This window comes from Pungitius pungitius, chromosome 3 (genome assembly GCF_949316345.1).
Source record: "Pungitius pungitius chromosome 3, fPunPun2.1, whole genome shotgun sequence".
Lineage (NCBI taxonomy): Eukaryota > Metazoa > Chordata > Actinopteri > Perciformes > Gasterosteidae > Pungitius > Pungitius pungitius.
The window spans coordinates 2,441,896-2,456,619 of NC_084902.1; the positions used below are offsets into that span (position 1 = coordinate 2,441,896).

The 14,724-nt window shown below is 46.6% G+C and overlaps 1 protein-coding gene across 1 annotated transcript; it reads right to left on the reverse strand.

The window, feature by feature from the left end:
* Positions 1 to 11,020: 11,020 nt before the first annotated feature.
* Positions 11,021 to 14,363, reverse strand: otx5 (orthodenticle homolog 5). The gene is made up of 3 exons (XM_037465824.2): positions 13,593 to 14,363; positions 12,369 to 12,520; positions 11,021 to 12,204 (listed from the first exon to the last, which is right to left on the reverse strand). The coding sequence occupies exons 1-3, from the start codon at positions 13,687 to 13,689 to the stop codon at positions 11,566 to 11,568; spliced, it is 888 nt and encodes a 295-aa protein (XP_037321721.1). The 5' UTR covers positions 13,690 to 14,363; the 3' UTR covers positions 11,021 to 11,565.
* Between the last annotated feature and the right edge of the window lie 361 nt (positions 14,364 to 14,724).

The following is a 14,724-nucleotide window of genomic DNA, read 5'->3' on the forward strand; positions in this document are numbered from 1 at the left end:
CAACACAAGCCTGTTTGTTTTGTCTCTGCGACGTGTACATCTTAGCTTTGCCCATTGGAAACGTGCAGCTCAGCGGCTTTTTTAACATCTGTGGAGCATCACGCGTAACTATGACGACGGGACTCATTAGCAGTGTGATGCCCCGAACGGCTCAGCGTCTAATGGACCGTACGGGTTCTTACATCTAAAGACAGAACCTCCATGGTTATTTATTCCTATTTGTTTGCCCGTGTGTGTGTGTGTGTGCGTGTGTGTCTGTGTGTGTGTGTGTGTGTGTGTGTGTGTGTGTGCGTGTGCACCACTCTGTGCGTTCGCCTTCCCCAAGGTCTGTGTGGTGGCGCTCCATCTGTGGCACTCAGGGGATTAAAGCCAATCTGTCTGTCTGCCGCTCAAAGTGCTGACCGTCAGACCAGCTCCAGATTAACACAGTGCTGGGATTGGTACGGAGGGAGGGGGGGGGGGGGGGGGGTGTGGGTGGAAGAGAGAGGTGGGTGGATGTTAAGGAGGAGGAGAGAGAGAGAGAGAGAGAGAGATGTGTGTGTGTTTGTTGGGGCAGGGGGAGGGGGGGGGGCAGGTTGAGAGGTCAACCCCTGATTAGTACACAACTGGCACAGTGTGTGTGTCTTTAGGAAGGGGGGGGGGGGGCTTATAGGTCGAGAGCCAGAAGGGGAAGAAGGACAAGGGACAGATGTAAAGTAGGCCTCCACGGCGGGTGGGTGGATGGATGGATGGATGGGGGCAAGAAGGGGGGGGGGGGTGGAGGTGAGGGGCACGAGGTTGTTTTCATGGCTGATATCGAGACAGGAATGTAAGAGTGCAGGTGGAGCAGAGACAGGTGGAGACACTTTAAAGGCTCCACAGAGCTCCCCGGGGGGGGGGGGGGGCATAAGACAGCGTTTGAGCGTTTGGCCACTTCCTGCCTTCCTCGTCTCCAAAGATGGCTGAAATAAGATCTTCTATGATATAAACACCATTAGTGGCTTCCCTACTTTGCCTTTTTTTTTCATGCTTTTACGAATCTTCCAAAAGACGAGCAACCAAACATGAAACTCAGTCTCGCTGTGATGGGGGCACGCTGTTATTTGACATCAAGCTTTGTGCTTCCGGCTTTTTCTATTCACTTGTTTTTTTAAAAATCATAAAAGTCTCACAGGAATCCCAGTAGCTCCTTTCCTGAGGGAACGTCCAACCCACGATTTTTCACACCTCAAACTCTCTTCAACGTTGTCTGAATTCACGGCGCTGCACTGACAGTGTGAAGAATTCTACTAAATCTAAAATGTCTGACTCACGTTTTGCAAAATTGCAACAAAGCAGGTGGTCTGTTTGGAAGTAAAGAGAAAAGACATTCAGAGGGGTGGGTTTGTTTGTCTGCTGGGGGTTGTTGGGATGGGGGGGTGGGGGGGGGGGGGGCAGATTAGATGAGCGCACCGCTGGGATTAATGTAGTGTACTACCCATCCACAAAGAGACAGGAGGGGTGGGGGGGAGTCGTGGGGGGTGGGGGGGGTGTGGAGCGAGTCGGGGCATCGCTCCCATGCAGGGATTAACATGGTTTAGCCATTAGCACAACCTGCTAGTGGACTAGCATCGCAGCAGGGTTCAAACAGCCCCCCCGCCACCCTCTCACACACACACACACACACACACACACACACACACACACACACACACACACACACACACACACACACACACACACACACACAGTCTTTAACAAGAGGTGACACTCACAGGACCAAGGCAATCACGAACAAGGACAGGATGTAAAAACAAGAGATGGGGACTTTCAAACTAAAACAGAAAACTAATCACTGAAAACCTTTGGTCCTGAAAAGACTAATATAATAATTCTGTGGAAACACATCTCACAGCTGAACGTTAAGTTCTGTTCCAGATGATCTGGGTCTGTTTTTTTGTTTTGATAATATCTCCCATAATGTGAAGCTTAATATGAAGTTTCCTAGTAACTAGAATCTAGTCACTGGTATTAGAATTACTTATTTGTTGTTGTATTTTACTTTTTCTTTATTATTTGAAATGTTTTGATTCATTAATTAAATTAAATTTTGTATTTATCTGTTTAATGGTGTCAATATCCTGTGTTTTCACTTCACGCTTTCTTCAATTATTTTTGTTTTTTAATTGTATTTTTCTATTTATCCGTTTTAATCTTTAATGAAACTCACAAGAATTCTGTTCACGATTAATGAAGTTTTATCTTGTCGTATATCATCTTAATGAAAATGCTTTGACAAAAACCCTTGTAATAAAATCGTATGGTAAAAAGTATCCTGTAACAGTCCTTCAATATTTACTCAGCATCTCTGCTCTCTGCACCATTGATCTTTTATTTCCATTTTACTGTCATTTTTGTTGTGTTTTCATATTCATATATATACTTTTGTGGGCATATTTATATATTTTGATGTGTACGTATACGTTTAACTGTTTATGCTTACCGTTGCTGTACTTCATTGTACTTGTTTATTATTCCATTTTTTTGGATGGAGAGTAGACGTACATGAAGAATAAAGCTGATTCAGATCACACATGAGGGCCATTTATAGTTATTGTTGTATATGTATATTCATTCTGTGTGGACTAATAGACCCAGAAGGGAGGGAGCGGAGAACATCTGGGTGAGCCTTCTCATATTCTCCCCCTGTGTGGGATCTCATTCTAACGCACATCCGATTGAAGAAACGTTGTGAAACTCAATAAACAGCGCTAAAAAAAATCAATAAAACGAATATAATCAAATCATATCCCTCTGCTTTTAAAATGTCACGAAATGTTACACAGGTTTTGGAACGTACAGTAAACAATTTAGGTCTTCATATACTCATATATACATATATACATATATATAAGAGTTGTGATATTGAGCCGTTCAGCCATATGGCCTCTGTTTTAACGGCCCTTTTATGTAAATCTATAGAGTAAGATTCGCAATTTATGCGAGAGAGTTAACAGACTTTAGCTGTGACGCCATGTGGTTTCACATAAAGGGTTTTTTCTACAACAAAAGGTACGTCGGTGTTAATGATGCACAGCAAATATTTACGTGAGTTGTGCGTCACAAACAGGCCGGTTTGTGTGTTTGTGTGTTTGCAGGACGAAGACAAACTGGCATCTAAGCGAATCCCAGAGATGAAACAAACATGTTGACTTGTTGTTTCCAGAAGTGTGTGCTGGTATGTGTGTGTGTGTGTGTGCGCGCGTGTGTGTGTGCGTGTGTGTGTGCATGTCTGACTTATATTTTGTAACTTAATGGAGGCACCCCCTGACCCCCGGCCTACCTCATCAGTGTGTGATTGGTCTCTGGCTCCAGCATCGGGGATTAGACCATGTTTCCCCACTTTAGGTCCCCTGTTCTCTCTCCCTCTCTCTCTCTCTCTCTCTCTCTCTCTCTCTCCACATCACATGATCCGTTACATCACGGGATTGAGGTCAGAGCTGGATTAGGGCGAGCAAGAGAGGCAACGCTGGAATTACTGAAAGTGAGGGAGTGGATGCGGGAGGAAGAGGAGGAGGAAGAGGAGGAGGAGGAGGAGGAGGAGGAGGTGGGGAGGGTCGGTAGTTCAGATGGCCCACAGATGAAGAGAAGATGAGAAAGAGAGAGAGAAGGAAAAAGAGATAACGAGCGATTGGGACAAAGGAAGAGGAGCGTGGAGGAAGAGGGGGGTGGGCGGGATGAAGATACGCAGGGGTTTACACTAAAAGGGGGATTGAACAATGCAAAGGTCTCGGTCTTGAACATCTAAATGCAGTAAAGTGTGTTTCACAAAGTGCAGCTGAGGGGAAAAAAACATTTGTGCGATCCTTTTGCAGAAGATATTTTTGAGCATTAATGTGGTGAAGTGATGGGGGGCAAAGGTCAAGAGCTCAGGCAGGAACTCACAAACCGCCCTGTAGTCTGTTGTGTAGATGTCCTGAGCACCTCTGTCTTTTTTCATGTCATTACAAGCAGTTGCAGGGAGACTTTATTGAGTACAGTATTGGAGATAATGAATATGAAAACCATGCGTCCTTTGAATCAATGCAGAATATTTTTTATTCACCGCACATTTAGTGCTGTTGGTTAAAATAAATGTCTTTTCAGCACAGTAACTAAAAAAATGAAGGAAAAGTGTCATAAACCAGACCAATTTCATGAATCAGTGGTGCTCAACCTTCCCAAATGATAAAAGGGACCCTTCATCAGTGGTTGGATATCTTTTTTTTAGAGGCCGGAGGAACCATTTGATTGTCAATACTCGTCCTCGCGGATCAATCCACCACATCGCTATCATCTCATCCCACCCGTAGAGTCCCCCTCGCCTCGGCCTTCTTCCGGTGGCCACGTGTGATTCCGATGCAAGGAGGCCCGAGGTTCTCCTGCTGTCCAACCGCGACGCAGCGAGGAAGCTCCTCACCTTTTCATGTCGTTGTTCATTGTTCAGAGAGAGAGAGAGAAATAGAAACATCCGTTTTCCTTTTACTCACAATTGCATCTGGCTGTTAAAGGTTGTTTGGACGACTTCATCTGCTTCAGGCCAGGTTTTTTTTTCCAGGTCTATTTCTATTTACAAGAGGTCAGAGTTTAATTAATGATACTTTATGTCCCATGATGCAATGGGCCTGCGAGAGCATCTGTCCCCGGGGGAACATTGGAACCAATTTGTCATCGGGAGAGGGAGAAGGCTTTAATCCTGCCGATGAAAAGAGACATGTCCAGAGAAAGATGGACATGCAAGAGAGAGAGAGATGGGGGCAGGCGGGATGAAGAGGACAGAGTGCGGAGACGAAGAAGAGGAGGAAGAGAAGGAGGCAGAGGAAGAGGGACAAAGTAATCCTGTCTAATTCACTTAGTGTTGCGCTGAGGGAGCAGGACACTAAGAGGATTTGGGACATTCTCTAAATTAGATCAGCAAGAATAACAAACTGTAAGGAGAGGTGGAGCGGAGGGGGCAAGGGGGCACGCCAAGAGAGCGAAGGAAGTGGTCCATGAGGGAAGGTGTCCATGAGGGAAGGTGGCATGAAGGAAAGGGTCGATGAGGGAAGGTGGCATGGAGGAAGGAGTCAATGAGGGAAGGTGGCATGAAGGAAGGGGTCGATGAGGGAAGGTGGCATGAAGGAAGGTGTCAATGAGGGAAGGTGGCATGAAGGAAGCGATTGATGAGAGAAGGTGGCATGAAGGAAGGGGTCGATGACGGTAGGTGGCATGAAGGAAAGGGTCGATCAGGGAAGGTGGCATAAAGGAAGGGGTCGATGAGGGAAGGTGGCATGAAGGAAGGGGTTAAGTAGGTAGGGAAGGTGGCATGGAGGAAGGGGTTGAGTAGAGAAGGTGGCATGAAGGAAGGGGTCGATGACAGAAGGTGGCATGAAGGAAGGGGTCGATGACGGAAGGTGGCATGAAGGAAGTGTCGATGACGGAAGGTGGCATGAAGGAAGGGGTCGATGACGGAAGATGGCATGAAGGAAGGGGTCGATGACAGAAGGTGGCATGAAGGAAGGGGTCGATGACGGAAGGTGGCATGAAGGAAGGGGTCGATGACAGAAGGTGGCATGAAGGAAGGGGTTGATGACAGAAGGTGGCATGGAGGAAGGGGTTGAGTAGAGAAGGTGGCATGAAGGAAGGGGTCGATGACAGAAGGTGGCATGAAGGAAGGGGTCGATGACGGAAGGTGGCGTGAAGGAAGGGGTCGATGACAGAAGGTGGCATGAAGGAAGGGGTCGATGACAGAAGGTGGCATGAAGGAAGGGGTCGATGACAGAAGGTGGCATGAAGGAAGGGGTCGATGACGGAAGGTGGCATGAAGGAAGGGGTCGATGACAGAAGGTGGCATGAAGGAAGGGGTTGATGACAGAAGGTGGCATGGAGGAAGGGGTTGAGTAGGGAAGGTGGCATTAAGGAAGTGGTCGATGACAGAAGGTGGCATGAAGGAAGGGGTCGATGACGGAAGGTGGCATGAAGGAAGGGGTTAAGTAGGGAAGGTGGCATTAAGGAAGGGGTCGATGACGGAAGGTGGCATGAAGGAAGGGGTTAAGTAGGGAAGGTGGCATTAAGGAAGGGGTCGATGACGGAAGTTGGCATGAAGGAAGGGGTCGATGACGGAAGGTGGCATGAAGGAAGGGGTTAAGTAGGGAAGGTGGCATGAAGGAAGAGGTCGATGACAGAAGGTGGCATGAAGGAAGGGGTCGATGACGGAAGGTGGCATGAAGGAAGGGGTTGATGACAGAAGGTGGCATGGAGGAAGGGGTTGAGTAGGGAAGGTGGCATTAAGGAAGGGGTCGTTGACAGAAGGTGGCATGAAGGAAGGGGTCGATGACGGAAGGTGGCATGAAGGAAGGGGTCGATGACGGAAGGTGGCATGAAGGAAGGGGTTAAGTAGGGAAGGTGGCATGAAGGAAGAGGTCGATGACAGAAGGTGGCATGAAGGAAGGGGTCGATGACGGAAGGTGGCATGAAGGAAGGGGTTGATGACAGAAGGTGGCATGGAGGAAGGGGTTGAGTAGGGAAGGTGGCATTAAGGAAGGGGTCGTTGACAGAAGGTGGCATGAAGGAAGGGGTCGATGACGGAAGGTGGCATGAAGGAAGGGGTCGATGACGGAAGGTGGCATGAAGGAAGGGGTTAAGTAGGGAAGGTGGCATTAAGGAAGGGGTCGATGACAGAAGGTGGCATGAAGGAAGGGGTCGATGACGGAAGGTGGCATGAAGGAAGGGGTCGATGACGGAAGGTGGCATGAAGGAAGGGGTTAAGTAGGGAAGGTGGCATGAAGGAAGAGGTCGATGACAGAAGGTGGCATGAAGGAAGGGGTCGATGACGGAAGGTGGCATGAAGGAAGGGGTCGGTGAGGGAAGGTGGCATGAAGGAAGGGGTCGGTGAGGGAAGGTGGCATGAAGGAAGGAGAGAAGAGAATAGTATGAAATCTTACAGGATAAAGTCTGTTAAAAAAAGCACACTGCTCGCTCCTCCTTTAACATCTAAGGCCACACTCGGGGCCCTTGAGCAAGGCATCCATCATCAGGGGCAGGTTGAAGATAAGGAGTGCAGCTTACCGATGCTCGGACCGCCTTCACGTTTGTATTTAACATTTATCGCAGAGCTCTCCCATAATCCGGACGAACATTTTTAGTGCCTCTGACTTTTATTATTAGTGATATAAACCAGGTGTTAAGTTGTAATCTGCAGTAAACCCCTCAGCAGAAGTGTATGCTGGTTGATCCATTCATACTGTAATACTGATCCTGTTACCATGGCTGCAGATCACTCACACCTACTTACTCTGCGCTGCCATTTGATTTGGCAGCATTACTGCACCGCAAACCTTGTTCAGTGACTTGGTTGAATGCCATAAAAAAAAGACAAATTCAAATGTTCATTTAGTATTATTGTGACTGACTACACTGCGCTCTGTTGGGACGGAAACTGATGATTTAGTCAAAAACAAACACTCTTTCAATTACGAGGTGGATTTATTTTAATTTGATGAACCCATTTGTATAATTATATTGTATAATATATCTAATAATAATGTATTTCTGTCATCTTCCAATTATTCCATGAAGTTACATTGATCACATCTCCTAGGCCGATGATTTTGGTATTTTTGGAAAGTTTAGCCAATAAAAACATAAAATTAAATCTCCGTGGATTCGATTTTTTAACGATTGCTGGTACCGGTGCACGATGGAACCCAAAAGCACGACTTGAGAAGAATCAATTCAGCAGAACAAGTGTGTTATGATGAATATAAATTGCGACTAAAGTAGCCTTGAGTCTTGAGAAGAAATGAGAAGCGGCCCTTGGATGTCTGGTAAGGTCACTGACTCTAACAATGACTCAAGTGACATCCAGTTTTCCCTGGAGACACAAAAGGCTTGTGTCAAATCAGCAAAGAAAAAGTAACTTCGAGGGGATATTCATGTTCCAACAGAAGAATTAAAAAAGAAAATAAAAAATTTGCTTTACATAATTATATGTAAATGTTATAAGATTGAAATATGATCTATTATTTAATGATCTAATAATTGTATTTTCTGTGTCACTTGGACAGACACAACTTGAAGAAGAAGTTTTCATGCCTCCCTGATTAATTTACTGGTTTGACTTCTTACACAACGACCCGAAATGTTGCTCCGTCCAACTCCGGAACAATCCGAGTTCAACTGTGTCTCATCGTGGATTTCTCTTTTTTTCATTTGCAAAACCCCCAAAATAAAAAAATTACAGTTTATCTTTGTTTTCTTTTGTCCGTGGCCTTGTTTGATCATAAATGCACCCTTATTTGTGCATGTGTGTGTGCATGTGTGTGTGTGTGTGAGTTTGAGCGCGTGCTCGGAGCGTGCTCGCCTGCCCGCCGGCATTGGGATTAGGAATCGATTAAGAGACAAATGGTCGGCCGGCAGCAGGGAGGAAGAGGGGAGGAAGAGGGGAGGAAGAGGGGAGTCCGGTCAGCTGTGGCGTGATTACAGTGTTCCTCCGCAGCAGGCCGGCCACCAGCTTGTTTGTTGGGGATTAGAGGGAGGAAAGAAATGAATCATATTTCTAAGTCCTGAGTGTATCTGTGTCTGTGTGTCTGTGCTTCCGAGTCCATATGCTGCTGAAGGGGGATTACAGGAGCACACCGTCTGCAGAGCACTAGGGGGGGGGGGAGGGTCTATCCATCTATCTGCTCATCTATCCATCCGTCCATCCTTCTATCTGATACACATCTATCTGTCTAACTAGCCGCTCTTGCTGACTTGAGCATCAGTTTTAACAAAACTTTGAAAGCTCTTGTTCCCCAGATGTGCGCCTTGTCTCTTGTGTTTTCGGGCCGAATCCCGACACTCGCTGTTACTCGGCGGTCCGAGACGCCGCCACCGGCCAGGACGAGTAGGTGCGGTGTAGCAGTGGTCGGTGTTACTGCAAGTATCTGTCTGAGCGGGTTGGACCGTGCCGTCCCGTTGGGGGACCTGCAGGACAATCGAGTCACAGCCCAGTTTTGACCAAAAAAATAGTGATATGATAAGAAAGCTGCAGTTGTGACCACGATCCCAAAGAAAGATCGGAGCGGGACAAGCTAACGTTAGCGTGCTACACGTGCACTCGGTTGTTTGTGTGGTTTCTCACTACCGAAAAGTTTTGCACTTGCAAAGATTGAGGCAAAGATCCCCCGTGTGGGATGAACTAACCAGGGAGTTGCCGAAAACCACAAAACACAAGTTACATGTCAAACAACTCAACACATAATGGTTTGGTTGGATATTAATGAATCACGGCGCATTGTTTCCACCAGAAGGCCACCGTGGCTACGATGTTAGCAAGTGCTAACATCTTAATTGGCGTGTTAGCACTTGCTAATTAGCACTGGAGACATAGTGCAGCCGCCGCAAATGTCAACGTTGCTCACTTTACAGGTAAAATAACCATAAACCAAGTGAATGACCTGGTGAGGGTTACCAGAGGGAAGGGTTCATCCTCTGGGGAGCCAGACCAGTCTCACTGTTTGGGAAATAGTCGTTGTATTGCGTCGGGGAAACCAATCTGTGACGACTTCACCGTAAAAACGGAATGTAGGTGATGCACCAAAACCCCCTTGTTAGGTTTTATGTTTATGACTTTTTGGACATTAAAAAACGACGCCGCTCGCTGTGATTTCTGTTGCATTTCATTCGTGTGCCCGCCACAAACCGGATTTTTTTCTTGTCATTATACTCACCCTGAGCGACAAAGTGTTCATTACCAACAGATTGCCCATGACACAGCAACATGACGGGAGGAGAAGATGGGCCATGGTTTCACCAAAGCAATAAGAGATATAAAGCGTATTGTGTGGCCGGTCGGATAAGAGTGTTGTATTAAGATGTGATGCAACACACCACAAGTCGATACGCAACGTCCCTAAAACCTTTCGCAACCTTCTGGTGTCAACAGGTGTCATTTTCACACAGGAACATCTCATCTCTCACCACCTCCTGTGTGGATTAGAGGGACGCTCCTGGAGTCCAGATCTTCTCCCTCCGGTTGCCCCCCCCCTCACAGAACACAATGACCGCAGAGTTTTAATGAAGTCGTTTAATGTCTCTGAAACATCATTAAAGCCTGGTAGTGGTGAGACTGGCCCGAAACACAGGAGACAAGTGAAATATACAAAATAATTCATGTCAGAAAAATAAGCAGAGAAGATTATAGTAAATGCAAAAGAAGAACAAAAGCACAATGATTAAGAAGCATTAAACAGCATTGTGTCCTAATACTGCTACTTTAATTGGATAAACCCCTGAGTTTGAAAAAAAACAAAAAAAACAAAAGATGAAGAAGAAAAGGAAGAAACCAGAAGAAATATAAACAGAGAAAATAAAAAGTTGGCAGTTTTCTAGAAATTATGAAAAAGGGAGAATCTGTTGGGTGGAGCGGCTGCGTAGAGCAACCCGCTGCACGTGATTGCATTTTCAAGTTTAATATTTACAAGAGAACGACAACAAAAGAAGTATATTAGCAACGTCCATGTCCGCTGAGGACATAAAATTAACGACGATAGTAATAATACTGATAATAATATCAACTTCAAAACAAATTACCACATTTTTTTACTTCAACGAATTCACTTTTTTTTTTTTTAAAGAAACATGTTATTGTTAAAGTCTAATACAAAAAAAAAATGAATCAAACGATACATCAAACAAATACAGTGGTACCCCTCACGTGTTTACAGGTGAATCGAGAGAGAGGCACCAAAGCTCTCTATGCAAAGGAAGTCCTTTCTCTTTCTCTGGGTCCTCCTGGGGGGGGGGGGGGGGGGGAGAGGGGGGGGGGGGGGCGAGGAGTATACAATGCGAACCATTGTTGCACCGATTGTCTGGAAAGTTATCCTATTAAAACTAACAATGCACGAGCCGTTCTGCTAATGATTTCAACCATGCTCAAAGGCAACAGGTTTGTACTGCAGTCACTCCAGTGACCCCCCCGCGCCCCCCCCCCCCCCCCCCACCACCTCCACCACCCCAACGCAGGCCGCAGAGGGTCAGTATCACACAAGGCTACTGGGAATCATCAGCTTCTGTCTGCTAAAGCGTTTCTCACGTGTCGTTGGATCATCGGCCCCCCTCGAGATGTCACGGCCGGGGTCGGTTTGAGTCCCCTTTTTTGGGGGGGGGGGGGGGGGGTCTCAAAGCTTTTTGAGTCAGCTCGCTGATGGAAAAGCAGCTTTACAAAAAAAAAATATACTTATATATTTCTGTAAAGTACAAGACAAAGTATAGAAGGAAAGACATGAACATGGGCTCTGATTGGTTCGTGTGCTTTTAAAAGTCACATTTTTAGTGGCTGTTCACGTGTCACCAAACCTGCTGGTCCAAGTGGAGCAGGTTCTGACGCCGAAACTACTGATTTGTCAATCAAATGGACGCACCTTTGTTGTGCATGATCTCTTCACCGGTGCATTTAAAATCACGACAACTCGAACGGCACAAGTAAAGCTGTTTTTCTTTTCTCGCTGATTAGATATTGTACAGATGCTTTAACTCGGGAACCGTAACTGTCGCCTCTTGGTCAAACCACCCCGATCCTTCCCTCCACCACCTCCCGCTCGTCATTTACAAGACCTGGAACTTCCAGGAGTTCTGGTCCTTGTAGTCCAGACAGTCAGTGGCGTTGAAATTGAGCTTCCAGGCAGCTTGGTCCTTGTAGTCTAGACAGTCGACGGCCCCGAAGCCCAGCGAGGCGGCCGTGTAGCCCTGGGAGGAGAGCGAGGCGGGGGACTGGCTGAGGGGGCCCCCCATCGAGGAGGCCGTGATGGGGCTCAGGGCGCCCCCGGTGCCCGACAGCTGCGGGTGCATGGGGGACAGGTAGGAGCTGCAGTCCAGGCCCGTGAAGTAGGAGGAGGAGCCCCCGTAGCTCTGGCTGTAGGCCGGAGCCTGGGTGTAGGTCATGGGGTAGGCGGACGCGCGCTGCATGCACGGGGTGCTGGAGGCGGACAGGGGGTCCGGCAGCGGGGAGATGGAGGCCGGGCTCCAGATGGACACCGTGGCACTGGCAGCGCTGGAGCTGGGGTTGATGGCGGTGCCCGGAGGAGGGGGCGGAGGGCTGTAGGGTCCGTTGGCCGGGTTGGCACTGGCCTCGGAGTTGGCATCCCGAGCGGGCGATGCCTTCTTTTTGGGGGGGCGCGGTTTGGACTGGCCCGTGCTCTGCTGCTGCTGCTGGCGGCACTTGGCACGGCGGTTCTTGAACCACACCTGGAGGATGGAAGAGGTGAATCAGCTACACAATCACCATTCATCCTAATTAGATCCAAAACAGCTGTATTTAACTCAAAGATTAGCCACGGCACGAATTGAGGCCCAATACAAAAGTCAAATTTGATTATAATTCTCTGCGTATTTGTAATTAAATGTGTTACCTGGACTCGGGACTCGGGCAGGTTGATCTTGAGGGCCACCTCCTCCCTCATGAAGATGTCTGGGTAGCGCGTTTTGGCAAACAGAGCCTCCAGGATGTCCAGCTGTGCGCGTGTGAAGGTGGTGCGCTCCCGACGCTGTTTACGCGGAGTGTCTAAAAAGAGAAGAAGGGAAATACATGATTATGATGATTGTTGGTTTTATAATTTTTCAAGCTTTGTTTTTTATTTTGTTATTTAAAAAAAAACGCATTTTGTGTGTTGGTTCAAATATTTAAATGTTGTTAAAATAAAACAATTCAAAAGATAAATTTAATTTAGCACCAAAATCTTAATTCATAATGGAGTGGAATATTTTAATAAGGACCGCCACAAAATATAATCCCAATTATTTTTCTTGTCAATCAAGTCAATTACTCTCTTGAATTATTTAATTAAACATTTTGTGCTGGAGTGTTTCATTTTTTTAGTATAGCGTCGATATTATTTTACTCAAAATATCTGTAGAAATAGGGTTTTTAAAAATTGCGGTGTAAACCATTTCCTTGATTGTTTTTTTTATTTCATTCATCAAGTCGATTTTTTAAATGGTTTAATCCTAAGTGAGGCGGTTTGAATCGAACTTCCCAAAGTGACGAAACGAAAGTCACTGCGAAGCGTCGGTTCGCAATTTTGAAAAGAACTCTTTTAACTCTAATCTGTGACAAGGAGGCCGAGCTTCGTGTGCCGCCTTCTGTCATCGGTGCCGAAACTCTCCTCTGAACGATGACAGATGCTGATCGGGAAGAAGTGTTCACTTATGGAGACAACAAGCCCTCACAATGGCACAAAACAAAATACAATGGGCACCGTTTAGTAGTAAATAGGTTACACGATAAGAGCAACAGATTGGAGTCTATTTCGGTGTTAAGTCGGTGTGAGAAGCGGCCGCGTTTCCATTCACACGCGTTTCTTATTGTTTTTGACTCTATAATCCGCACAATTAATGGGTCAAGTGAACACATGTTCCGATGACTGAAGAGTCACGCGTGTATTCATACCCGTGAAGAATAAACAGTGCATGTGCCATTTTTAAATAACGACCAAAAAAGCCAAATCACCTTTTTTTTTACGCAAACGACGAAATCAAATTCTCTCAGTAACTGCATTTAAAAAATAACAACAATTAAAACTACAATAGAGCACATGTTGAAGTTATTTGAATTAAAATAATATGTCACTACTTACTGGGGTATCCCACGGCGGAGTGGAGCAGATCCATGCCCGGGCCGGACAGCGTTAACCCGTTCACGGCGTAATGGGGTTGCTTAATGTACGACATCATGCCTCCTGCTGGCTTTAAAACACTCCCTCACTCCCTCACTCTCTCTCTCCTTCTCTCGGACCGGGGGCTGGGTCTCTTAGCTAGTCTCGAGGGGGTGTCTCTCTCTCTCTCTCTCTCTCTCTCTCTCTCTCTCTCTCTCTGTCTCTCACCCCCCTCGCTCTCTCCCTCCCTCTTTTTTTTTCTTCTTCGGGTTGTTTGTCACTAAGTTGTTGTTTTATGTTTTCCTTGGCGGCCTCGTCCTTCCTTTGTTCTGTGACAGGGCCGTTGAACCAAGCACCTGCGCTTCCACCTGTAGATGTGACGGCGCTGCGCCTTTACACCTGTGCGTAAAATATACCGGAGATGAACTTCATGCCTCCTCTATCCAGACTATAAACAAATCAACAACTCAAATCAAGCCAAACAATATTAGTGCAAACACCAAATTATAAATGATACTGGCTATCTATGAATTTTCGTCACAAAAAGCCCACTGCCGTGATAAAGATTCTTCCTCCAAGTCGTGCGTAATTGCAGCGCGCCACCGAAGTCGCCAAGCAAGAGGTACCCCCCAAAAAATCAGAAGTTCCACAACAGCTCGGACGCCTGGTTGCGGTCCGGCGGGTTTGCTGCAGAGCGGATCGGCCTCTTGGAGGTACCTGGTCCCCGAGGAGAGGATCTGGATCTGCACAAGGGACAAGTGAGGCGAGGAAGAAGAGGCTGGCTAATTAGAACTAACTTCAAGTAGCCACCCAGAGCCCTCCTCTCTCTCTCTCTCTCTCTCTCTCTCTCTCTCTCTCTCTACCTCTCTCTCTCTCCAGCGCGCTCATGCATGCTGTCATTATGTATTCATGCTGGTCGTGAGTTTATTTGATGTCTCTTATTTTCAAATTCTTTAAAACCTCGAGGTTGTCATCGAGCCAATTAGGAGGCTTAAGATTTATTTGATAAACACTTAAAATAAACACTTAAATAAAACAAGGAAGTAAATTAAGAGGGGTGTTTGTTCTGGTTCATAGGCAAGTTCATGATGCATCTTTAGGTAAAATAACCCAA

Bases quoted from the DNA above. Each gene is read 5' to 3' on its own strand.
- otx5 (XM_037465824.2), bottom strand. From the start codon at position 13,689: ATGATGTCGTACATTAAGCAACCCCATTACGCCGTGAACGGGTTAACG. The intron at 12,521-13,592 runs GTAAGTAGTGAC...TTCTCTTTTTAG, and splicing joins CTCCGCCGTGGGATACCCCA to ACACTCCGCGTAAACAGCGT. The intron at 12,205-12,368 runs GTAACACATTTA...TCCATCCTCCAG, and splicing joins TGCCCGAGTCCCGAGTCCAG to GTGTGGTTCAAGAACCGCCG.